Source organism: Poecilia mexicana, unplaced genomic scaffold (assembly GCF_051168715.1).
Source record: "Poecilia mexicana isolate PSO_F unplaced genomic scaffold, ASM5116871v1 scaffold_5, whole genome shotgun sequence".
NCBI lineage: Eukaryota > Metazoa > Chordata > Actinopteri > Cyprinodontiformes > Poeciliidae > Poecilia > Poecilia mexicana.
This window is the reverse complement of record NW_028263374.1, coordinates 10,085,836-10,098,140: the sequence shown is the minus strand read 5'-3', so window position 1 is coordinate 10,098,140 and position 12,305 is coordinate 10,085,836. Positions and strand designations below refer to the sequence as shown.

General features: G+C 39.3%; 1 protein-coding gene across 1 annotated transcript; it reads left to right on the top strand.

The window, feature by feature from the left end:
* The first annotated feature begins 219 nt into the window (after positions 1–219).
* vstm2lb (V-set and transmembrane domain containing 2 like b) lies at positions 220–11,243 on the top strand. Its single transcript, XM_014981146.2, has 4 exons — positions 220–334; positions 8,046–8,215; positions 9,135–9,179; positions 10,238–11,243. The coding sequence occupies exons 1-4, from the start codon at positions 220–222 to the stop codon at positions 10,535–10,537; spliced, it is 630 nt and encodes a 209-aa protein (XP_014836632.1). The 3' UTR covers positions 10,538–11,243.
* The last annotated feature ends 1,062 nt before the right edge of the window (positions 11,244–12,305 follow it).

The following is a 12,305-nucleotide window of genomic DNA, read 5'->3' as shown; positions in this document are numbered from 1 at the left end:
CACTCCTTTCTCCCTCCGCCTGCCTGACCGCAGCATCTCCTCCCGCTCAGGCAGGAGCGACAGCCCTGTGTTTTCCTCCAGGTCCAGCTGTGGGTGTGTGTGTATGTGTGTGTGTGTGTGTGTGTGAGAGAGAGTGTCAGCGGAGGAGATCAGCTGCTATCCATGCTCTCTTCCTAATGTCACAGTTTAACTCAGCTGCTTGAAACACCGGCTGCGGCTATGGGAGCGTTTGGACTGATGATGAGGATTTTACAGTACGCGGGACTTTACGTTCAACTTAACGCGGGTCTGCGTGACGGATATGTAAAGGTGGATAATCGCGTCTCTGGAAATGGTACGTTCTACCATGACTGAGATCATTCATTTAATAGCCATCAAAATCAGTGTCCTGGTATATTTTATTGAATACTACTTTGATTAGATGAGGATTTGTCTTTTTTCCCCATTTCTTTGTTTTTGGATTTTAAAAGACTGAAGAGATTGTACAGCTAATAATTAAGGTAAAACCTGCATTACAGTTTTGGAATACATTAAGTTCCATTAAAATCAAATGTAGATCTTGACAAAAATATAAACCACTGTTTACTACTTATTTATTAATTAAGCTCCAATCTTGCATATTCAATATTATCAGTTGAAGTATGTAGAAAACTTCAAACAGCAACAGCTGCTAATGTTAGGCTCAGCTGGATGGAGGACTGCAAGATCCTGCAAATTTCTAACATATCACTGACTTAAATTTCAGTATCCATACAAACAGGTTTCCTTAGAAATCGGCAGGACCTTAAACACCTGGTTTAGAATAAGGTTTGTGTTAACCATGCAGTGTAAAGAGAGCGCATGGCACTGCAACACATTAACCTTTAATGAATCTTTCCTGCTTTCTTCAGGCTGCAGGTTTTTCTTGTTTTTTTTTTAATACCAACAGTTCATCCGTAGTTGTGCGGTAAATGTATTACTTTAAGAGTTTGCTTACAGAAATGTTGGCAGCTTTTCTGGTATTCACCTCTGATCAATGTTTAATATTCCACAATCATAAAAATTCATGCATCAGTTAATTTTTGCTGTAATTCAGTTGTTGTTGGAAAACTTGTGGAGAGGAACATTGGAATAAGATATACATTGAGAAGAAATGATATAGGGGCAAATTTAAAGTCTGACTATTTTTAATTGTCTATTTCATTGCCCAAATAACTTACAGGAAGATTTCCCCCGTTTTTCACTAGCTGGCACCGTTTCCACAGATTTGCCTTTATTATCTTTGACGTTCCTTGGGCCAAACACGACAAGATTCACTCAAACAAATCTTAAAGACCAGTTTTTGTGACCTTCTCCATGCAGCAGATTTTGTAAGATTTAATAAGACATCAAAGTCTGTTTCTCCACTATTTAGTAAAAGGCAAAACACATTTTCGTATCTTACTGCTCAGTTGCAGCCCATGCGGCAAAATGTGTTGTAAAGCGAACGTTGTTAAGGAAAAATATGAGGGAATGCTTATTCAGTGAACTTTTGTTGAAATGTGTTTTCAAATGCGCAGACCTCTATAAAACTAAAGTCCCTTTTATGAGTCTCTAATAAATATAAGCCTAACACAAAACAAATACGTTATAGCTAAACAATTACAAATAAGTGATTGACCTAGTGAAAAAGTGAACTTTGAAACTGTCTTACAGCAAAAACAAACATGCAGATATATTACTAAACTGTCTGATGGAGGCAATGAACAGCTTTTGCTGAAATGTATTCTCTTTTACAGCCTTTCTTTCTGTAGCTGCAAGGTTAGACTGACTTCTGTTTTGTAAAACTGCTGCAGGTTCTTCAGGTTTTTGAATTATATGAATGTTTTTGTCATAGACATACAAAAGTCACTTTCACGAATATGTACATGCACTAATAGATTTTTGCAACATCCTTATTATTACCCCACATACAGCTGAAGGATAAAGAACTTGTGGATCAGCCTACTGCTCTCCAATAGTAAACCATCAGAAGACGTGTGAAAACATCAGGAAGTTGGTCAGCAAATATATGTAGGTTTTGATTGCAATAATATCAATAAAGTTTTTGCCACTGATTATTTGGGAGGACACAAACTATTCTCAATATCCCACTCTTTATGGTTGATTAGAGACAACCTATTCATTTCAAAATTAGCTTTTCTTTAACATTATTTTTACTGTGTTTCAAGAGACTGCTTCTTGGTTGAATGAAAATAATTTTAAATATAAATCTTTCAAGGCTATGAATAATTTAAGGTCTAGTAGCAGGCCTTGAAGTCCCACCGTATTTCACACTTAGCAGCACACAAGCATCTTCAGTAGCAGAAAACTTAGACTTTTGTTATTTCTTATATTTTGGTAATCCTCTGGAGATTTCTCTCTTCCTCTCTTTCATTTTTTTTTTAAACCAGACTCTTTGATAAATTGCCTGAGCAGAGGGGGAGCTGAGCCCTCATGCAGAGCAGAGAGGCTGCATGCACCGTTCTGAAGAGTGCTTGTTAGAGTCGACCCTGGCTCATACGTTTTTAGATAAGCACGTCTGGCCCCTGCACCCCACTTACTGCTTGAGCTGAGGTGTCTGGTGAATCACATGCAGGAAAAAAATTAAAAAAAGATCTACGCGAAGAACAACTGCGGCGTTACGGCAGCCACTCAACGCATTACCTGTTACACTTAAATTGAGGTCAGATCTCGGCTGTGAAATTGGGTCTTCGAGTGCATTTTAGTTCTTGGACAGCACATGGTGAGGACATGTAATGGTGATTGTTGTGAAACCCGCTATTTTTGAACATTTCATTGCAACTTTCCTCTGCAGATACCCTTCTTTCACCCCGTTGCAAGTGTGGCACCTTCACAGTGTTGGAGTGTGTAACAAATTCATTAGACTTCCAAAGTGTCTGGGATCCTCTGCTAGGTGTCCCCCTAATGAGGATGACCAGCCTCGGCACTTTTTATTGGCTTTCAATTTAATGGTGCTCTGACAGTGCTGGTTGGAGTGGGGGTGGACAGATTATAGAGTCATGCTGTCACAGCACAGGCAGGCAGAGGACTGCTTAGAAAGAAAAAGGCAATAAAGGAAGCTTGAAACAATGTACCCTGTAAGATATGCATCGAGACCAGAGTAAATCTTATTTGAAGGGATGGTTTGTCATTTGTGAATGGAAAAGCTGTAGATGTCGAGGTGGGGGGGGGAGGAGTTTAGAAAACAAAAACGACACCCTCCCCAAGGAGGGTAAACCAGAAAAAAAATCATTGCTAAGGAAGCTGGTTGTTTACAAGGTGCTGCATCCAACATATCCACAGAAAGTTGAGATGAAGAAAAAAACGTGTAGAAGGAAAAGGTGCAACAGGGACAACTGCAAACTGGAGAAGATTGTCAAGCAAAATCCATTCAAAAATTTAGGGGCGCTTCACGTCTGTAGAACGGGTGGAGAGGCACAGAATCGTCCATATTGCTGGGTCTGATGAGAGACACGAGATCCAACAATAAAGAAGACCCGAAGGCTGCCAACACAACAACCTGGGCTTCCTTTACACCTCAGCAGAACCACAGGTTGATTACCTCTGCTCCACTCTGCATCGATGTAGTAATTCATGTGACATTTCCATTTTTAATATTCCCTTTTACTGAGCAAATTAAAATTTTATGATGCACTGAATATTTAGATTTTTTTTTTAAATCCATCTGTTAACCATAATCAAAGGTTCTGTCAATAAACGCTTGACATTTTTCACTCAATGTTTACATATTGAGTGTAACTTTATAAAATGAGTGACAATTTTTTTTTTCTTGAGATTCTGAATTTGTGGATGTACACAAATTCACATTATCCTCTCACTACCTGTGATGTAGTATGACATGCTTAGGAAAAACCTGTGCGAAACGGCATGTGTTACAACTCGTGCCACATCGTTCACGTTGCCTCTTCTTGGTGGAGAATGCAGAAATAGCTTGTGAGTGCCGTGTCCCAGGGGCTATGAAAAATTCACTCCACGAGCCAGAAGTAAGGGTGGCAACAAGCAGACAGATGCTCGGTTGATTACTGGTGCCATTCGTATTTCATTATTTTTACCTTCCACCTTGAATTCAGGCTGAAGGTCTCTCGGCGTACTGTTATTTCCCCAAGGAGAATCTGCCGGTATACCCCATTAATGATTCTGAACCAAATATAGACTTATTGACTTTCATGAAGTATCCCTCAGTACTTACTTGTTTGTTTTGCTTTAAAAACAATAAAAAAAAAAAATCTCTTACCATTTGCGTTAAGAATCTCAGAGAACTTGCGTCAACATTACATAATTATCCAATATTTCACTGTCAGTGTGATTCGATGTGTTAGTTAAAGCAATATCTTATTAGCTGCACTCAAAAGAAACAGCCCTTGAGTACTGAGTGATTGTTTCCCAGATCTTAGCATTTCCCAAGCTAAGTTAACATACTTAGTATCTTATTGTACGCAGGATTAAAGCTTTTGATGCAAGATTAAAGCTTCCAAAGATCAAGATAAACGTCCCCTGTAGATTTTCTTTTTAACAGCAGCTTACTGTTGTTTTCACTCAAACCTCTCTCTGGGTGTCGGTGAATATTAAATCCATTCATCACATTAGTGAATTACGTTTTCGCAGAAGGACTCGCTCCACAGGCTGTTAACGTTCTGTGTGGTGGGAGTTATAAGCCTGAAAATTTCTTCTCATTGGTTTTGAGACACTAAAAGAAGTTGATAAAAAAAAAAGGAGTTTGCGCAAAGCTCCAACGAAGAAGCATCTTCTCATGAGAAACATTGCAGTTGAAACGGACGGAGATGTTCCAGCTCCCCTCAGCCTTTAGTGACTTAATGAATGCATCTGTTTTAGACGAGAACCGTCAGGAAAACTGTGTTGAGTTTGGTTGAGAATTTTAATCTTAAAAAAAAAGGCTTTAAGTGCTATGGTCAAAATCTCCAGCTTTAGCTGAAACATATTTAGCAATGAATAAATTACCACTGTTCTAGGTCAGTTAGTGCCTATTGTATTTTATGGTGTTAAAGTTTAAATCTTTAATTTCTATTTTCATCAATCTAAACTTGCCCTGGGATGGATTGGCGACATGTCCAGGATGTTCTCCGCCCCTCGCCTGATGACTGCTGGAGATTGGGCCCTACAATTGTTACCCCTTGTTACCCTTTCAGGGTAACAAGGGTAATAATGGATGGATGGATGGATGGATGGATGGATGGATGGATGGATGGATGGATGGATGGATGGATGGATGGATGGATGGATGGATGGATGGATGGATGGATGGATGGATGGATGGATGGATGGATCTAACCTGACCTAGAAAACAGTGGATGCTACACCATTTTTCTGGTGAGACTGGTAGAGAAAGCAGCTTCCAATGGGTATGTACTGAGCTGTGTTTTCAAAGTGACTGATTAGCAGTTCAGCTAAACTTCTTTAACATAAAGCACCAGTGGACATGTCCTTACTAAGCTTCTTCTGCTGAAGTTTTGGTCAGATGAAGCTTAGCTTGTAGCTTGAGTGTGTTTTTAGCAATGGAAACCCAGATTACTTCTGCGAGAGACTTATTATCTATCTGGTAGTAAAAGACGAAAGAATCAAGTTGTATGTGGCTGAATCTGCATTTAAACCACCGCTGACTGCTTCATATGTGTGTATAAACCTATAGCTTATACTTTTTATGGACACTATCTCCAACAGGCTCAGATTTTCTACAACTACTCCAGTCTTATCCTATAAAATTTTGGCTAAAACAACCTGAAGGTCTTTTGGGTTGGTCCCCTCCCTCTCTTGTTCCCAAATGCAATGTAGGATCCAAGAGCAGATACACGTGTCTTGCTTTCTTCTCATCCATACGAGCATGTGTCGTCTTTCTCCCATTACATGCTTTCCTTATTTTATCCCCTCTTAATTTTTTATGAGTCTATAGTGGAGAGTAAGCAGCTATCACTTCTATCACTGCTCACTGAGCAATAAAGTGAAAAATGCTAAGGAGGGCCTTTTTAAATATGTATGTGCCCTACGTAGAGCTTCAAACACGAGTCCCTTGCGTCTGCTTGAGGATGGTTCTGACAGTACTGCCTTTATGAAAATCTATACTTAGACGAGGCCAAGCCAAGCAAACTCATTCTTTGCCAGCTCTCAAGCATTATAAATGAGACAGCCTGGTGTGCTGAAAATTTCCCTGGAAGTCAATACCGAGAACTACATGTTTTTCATCTTTTCACAGACAGGGCCTTGAAATCGTGCAAGCGGAGTCAGCTTTTGGGTTGATTTAGCATTCTGCCAAGGTTATGGGGATTGATTTCTGGGAGATGCTGCTGTGATTCAAGTCGGGAAGCTGTTGGGTGTCTGTTGAATAGGCTCGCTTCGTGTGCAGCGGCACGCAGTTTGTTTGTGAACAAAGTCGCGTTTAGCACCCTGTTTGGGGAGGAGGGTGTCTGCATAGCAAACTAAAAATGTAATTTGACAACTGTCAGAGGGATTATCCAACCCCGTTAGGGGATCAGAGCTTAACGAAAGATGCACACCAGCATCCTTGTGGCTGTGGAGAGGGAGTGTGTGGTAAGCTTCGTGAACATCCTCTTCCTTCCATACTACTGTACTAGAAAAGTGTTGCAATGCAATTGTATGTAAGATTTGACCTCAGTCAAAAGATGTGCTGACAGTTTGGAATGGTGATGCATAATATAACCATGTGCAGCAGAATGACAACACCTTCAAAAGCATCTGCGGTTCTGAATATGGGGCGGAAGTAACAGAACCATTACACTGAAATGGGACCTTTAAACTAACATGAGTCAACTGACCTCTTTAGCTGTTTTGGTCACACATCTCAAAGCACAATTGGTTGTAAAACAGCTTTTGTGGAAATTGGTTAAGGCTCCACAGTTCAGATTCTTAATTTATTTGTCAACTGAGTCAGTCAACAAATGAACCATTCAGTCTTCTCAGTTTCAGTTCCACTTCACAATTATTGAATTAATTCATTTAAAATGTTTAATCAAGATGCATGAGAAAGAAACTTATTCTCAAGAGGTTATTAACTCCAACAGACTCACATCTCAGATATAGAAATTTTATATTATCCTTGCTCTGTTCACTTCTTATTTGCTGGTGTATCTTAGTCATGATAAAGCTGTCTGTGCTCAAGGACAACACTTGGTTATAAGTTTTGTCTCTTAACACTGCTTCCACTGAGCACCTGGGAAAGTTTCACAACTGAATAATAAAACTTAAATGCTTCCATAAAGTCAATGAAGCATCATCCATCTAATGTCTATACCCACTTATCCCGACAGGGACACAGAGTGCCTATCTCCAGCTCTCATTGGGCGAGAGGCGGGGTACACCTTGGACAGGTTGCCAGTTCATCACAAAGCAACATAAATAAGATTATTAATAGAGTAAATATATGTGGTGTCATTACTGTCTACACTCATCTCAAGAGAATTTGAGTGTAGACTCAAATTACACAATTTTATCCCAGATGATGCCTTCCTCATTGGGTGGAATAAATAGAAACAGAAGTTGTTGGGGTTTTTTTTGTTTTGTTTTTGTTTTGTTTGCCATATACAGCTGAGGTGCTGTATATAGTTTATGCATGTCTGTAAAGTATGCATGTATGCATTAACTGCAGTCTTGCTTATTCTGAGATATTTACATCTGCACCTCTTACTGATATTTATTCATATGTTTTTCTTTTTTAAATAATTGAATAAGTAGATTATAAGACCTTTTTGACAGGCTCTCTGCTTTACTGTAGGTCTAAGGTTTATTGATCTGTCTTTTCCCCAACCCTTGAACATGGCAGAACTGCGAACCCACCCAGACATGGCCGACTAAACTGAAAGGAAAGACATCATCAAATAGAGGCGGGGCCAGGAGGGCCATGATAACTCTGGAGACCCAGCAGAGAACCATAACTATCTAGGAAATAGAAGTTTTTTAAAAAAAATTTTGTTTATGATATTCTGGGGGAAAACTACTAATCTCTTTACTCTGGAGTTTCTTCCATTTCTTATTCTCTCTCCTCTATCTTCCAGCTCTGTTTACGGAGGTCCCTCGTGACGTTACGACACAGATCGGTGAAGACGTGGAGATGGCTTGCTCCTTCCATGGGGCGGGCTCTCCCTCATTCTCCCTGGAGATCCAGTGGTGGTACATCAAGAACCACAAAGACTCTCAAGGGCTGGCCTCACAAATCTCTAACACAGTAAGCTAAATGGCATTGCACGTCTTCCTTCCTTCTTTGTCTGAACAAAGATTTTCGGTTTTCAGAGATTTATGAAAAGCAAAAATGTACATTTTAAAGTTGAAATACTGCCAACGAGTAAGTCACAGATGCCAGAAGCTACTTTCTCATTGTGATTCATGGCTGAATTGAATACGTTTTCAAAGTCTCTTGAAGGTCCTCATTGAGGGGCATCATCAAACTCAATATTGTGAGCTGAGTTATCTCTAACAGGTACTAACGGGCATAAGGTTGTAAAAATTCTCATCTTGGACCCTTTTGATTCTGAGTAAACGAGCCCCTCTAAACACCTCCTGCCTTCTTGAGCTGTTGCCACTCCAGCTGAATACAAACTATCTCCAAGAGAGAAAACACTTTGAGGACTGCTAGAGCCGAGCTTAAAGCTGACTATGTATCAGTCAAAGTGAAACGTAATATTAGCCATGGCAGACAGCCTCTGGCATAAAAACGAAGGTATAATTGCTGATTAGCATTTGCCAGCACTAGGGGAAACAGGTTGACTTCCTCCCATTGGGTGGTGGTGGTGGTGGTGGGGTTGGGGGGGACTCAGGCTCCCCTGTTGAGCCTCTGGACACTATAATTGGCTCTGAGAAAGAAATAGATTGTCAAAATCTCCCTTTTCTCCATGCATAATTCATACCCATGCCCAAAAGAATACCTCTGTGCAGCCGCATATATAATCGCAAGTTTTCCTAGTCGGAAGCTTACGTGCTCGGGGTGCATGTAAGCATATTGCATATTTGTGAGTCTGGACTTTATAAGACGTGATGTCAGTGACATAAAAGGGATATGAAGAACATCATCAGACATATTTGCTTCATGTTGCTCGCAAAGAAGATGTTTGTAAATTTCCTAAGCTGCTTTCTGTGTCTCCGTGCAGGTTGGGACTCTCGAGGAAATGCCGAAAGATGCCACCAAAATTAGTGTAAGCAGGATTTGTAAGCACAAAAACTCAACTTTTGAAAAATTATTCAAACCCACTGAGCCTTTTTTAAATTGTCATATTGCAGCCACAAACTTCAAGTGCCAAATTGCTAAGAGGAAAGAAAATGTTGTTGCTCTGAAATACTATATATTTTATAAATAAGAATTTGAAGTGTGCTTTAATCTGTGCTTAATACAACGACTGTTCACTAGTGTTACAGTAGAGTATTTCTCTATTGCAGCTTTACACATATAGAAATGGTATTCCAATTCTGTTAAAATTCTCTAGTTCGCTTAAAATTGCTGGAGAGTATCTGTTAACTTTCATTTTCAAGCCTGATCACATACTCAATTAGCTCATTATTTTTTTACCCCCTAAGTATATAGGTAGAAAAACTTGCATTCTGGTCTTGTGTGACCAGAGCACCATCTTTCACACGTTTACTGAGTGAAACTGCAAACAGGACCAGTTATGGTTTTCTTTCAACAATGGCTTTATTCTTGTACTTAATCTGCAAAGGATCTGCCCAAGTATTAGTTGTCCTGTTGACAGATTTTCACACCTGAACTGTGGATCTCTGCAGCTCCTCTAGAGTTGCTGTGGGCCTCTTGACTGCCTCTGATTATTGCTCTCCTTGTCTGGCCTTTCGGTTCAGGTGGATGGACATGTCTTGGTAGGCTTGTCGTTGTGCCACGTTCAAAATTTGGGGTGCAATTTTGTAACTTTACCTGGTTTTAAACTTCTCCACAGCTTTATGTTTGACCTCTATGCTTTCATCATTAGTCTTCATGGCATTGTCTCTGAAGACCTCTGTCTATTAGTAGCTTGCTGATTCGCCTATTTACTAAAGTTTCTGTGGAAAGTGAGTCCAAGTTATTTTCAGAAAATTCTTAGTCGCAGAAGCATATATCTAAGATTTTCCAAAGAATATGCAGCTGAAGATGATGAAATACTTAATTTACAGATTATTTTTTTTGCTTGGGTACTTTATAATAGTGACATTTCATGTAATTTCCGGCAGTATTTCGTTTAAGACACTCTGCCTCTGTTGGCGACAGGTGGTAAAAGTGGCCGGCAGCAACATCTCCCACAAACTCCGTCTCTCCGGTGTGAAACCAGCAGACGAGGGCACGTACGAGTGCCACGTCATCGACCACAGCGGCCCTGTGGAGCAGCGCTACCGTGTCCAGGCCTACCTCCGAGTGGAGCCGGACAGGCTTCAGGAGTCTGACGACGCTCAGCTGCAGGAACTCGAACACCCCTCAAGGGGGAGCCGCTTGCAGCAGAACAACGACCGGGAACTGAGGAAGAGATCAGCTCACACTATTCCTGACTGTAGGGGGCGCTGTGTCCTTTAGAGTGGGAATTGTGTCTGTCTGCATGTTCCTCTGTTAGAACTACCAGTGTGTGTTGGTTACCACACTAGTGGCTCTTTATTTCTTGAAGGATATTCTGTGCTTAATGATCTTATCTTGTTGCTTGGAAGCCAGTGTTGGTGGATGTTATTTAAAGGGTTTTGTGTACCAGTACATTTTTTGTTCTTGTTGTTCTTTTTTTTATTTTTATGTGCTTTTTGCTTTAAAATTATGTGAACAGTAACTGCAAGAAATGAATAAAGTGAACTTGTTTTCTGCTATTTTATGATGAAAAACAGCAATGCCGAAATTATTAATGCAGTTGCAGGAAATGGGAGTTGGAACCAGACATTATACAAACCTCCTATAGAAAGACACATAACCACTTATTTCTGATAGTCGGACATTAAATCAGACTAAATCTTTCTGGTTTTAGGTCAATTTATTTGCTAAGTGCTAGAAAAGGAGCACGAGGATATTTTTCAGATTTTTTTCAAAGTTTTTTTTTCCCTTTCAACCTATACGACTTTAGTGTAATGTTTTTAGGTTATGTAATGGCCAAATTTGATTTCTCACAATTATTCTTGTTGATTTCTTTTTATCTTATTTTACACTGTCGCTTTAAAACCCCTCAACTAACCATGTGTCGTCATGAATACTCTGACTGACTTACATGTAAGCGTTTTGAGAGTGCCTCAAATCTTGCAAAAGCTGCGATATGATCACCTGGTTGATTGTTTAAATTTGTAGTTAATTTATTTTCTCTGACTATAGAGAAAATAAAATAAAAAGTCTCATTATTTTTACATTTAGCAAAAAGGAATACATTTTGTAGTCCTGACTGACTAAACTATATAGTCTGATTTAATGTCAGTGACAGAAAAATGGTTGTGCCTTTTTATATATAGTGGATGTAAATGCCTGATTCAAATGATTATTTTGGGGTTTTTACTTTTTACTTAGGTTGTCTTTGACTGAAACACAATGGGATTATCAGTGTTACTGTAAAATTGCTTTAAAAAAGAAAGTATATTTATTTTGTTCTTCTGGAAAATAAGAATGAGTCGCAGTCAATTTAGAGTAAACCGTATATTGTTTGACTTTTAAACCAGATATATGTCCTCTAATCACATGGGGTTTTAAAATCTGTTTTTACGTATCAAGCTGACCATAAGCACTTTACTGTTAGTAATGTTATGGCTGCCGTTATTCACAGTATCAATTTGTGTCTCCACTTTAACAGAGCATGTAACTTTATGCTCGACTTGAATTGTGTTATTTGTGCTGCTGCTATTTTTTCTGTAAATGCATTATTCAAATACGTTATTTTATTTTCTTGTTTGGTGATCTTGTTTGGTTCCTGCTTAATTAAATGATAAATAAGAAATCACAAGCCTGAAGGTAGCTATCTAGCATTTTTATATCCTTCACTCAACAACTAAATTGCATCTTTTGTTGAGGGTTACAGATAGAAGATACGGCAACATAATAGTGACAGAAATCTTGAATGTAAATGAATTGCTCGATTAGTGGCTAATAAAGGCACCCTCTTTTATCTGCTTTGGATAGTGTGTGTTTGACTTTACTTATATTTACCTTTATACATTTTGTTGCACAAATTGCGTCACAGAAACTATATGGAAAAATGTTCCAGATTGTCGTTTGCTGCCAGCTCCTGACTGACGGGAGCAAGCTCTCCATGCTGCTTTTCAACACTGAGTTCATCTTTTTCACCAGCAGAGAGCAGCACTGTTTAAGATATACACATATG

What these genes read in the sequence shown, in the direction of transcription:
- vstm2lb (XM_014981146.2), top strand. Translation starts at nt 220, where the DNA reads ATGGGAGCGTTTGGACTGATGATGAGGATTTTACAGTACGCGGGACTT. An exon ending in TAATCGCGTCTCTGGAAATG is followed by an intron (nt 335 to 8,045) that starts GTACGTTCTACC and finishes TCTATCTTCCAG; the next exon opens with CTCTGTTTACGGAGGTCCCT. An exon ending in CCTCACAAATCTCTAACACA is followed by an intron (nt 8,216 to 9,134) that starts GTAAGCTAAATG and finishes GTCTCCGTGCAG; the next exon opens with GTTGGGACTCTCGAGGAAAT.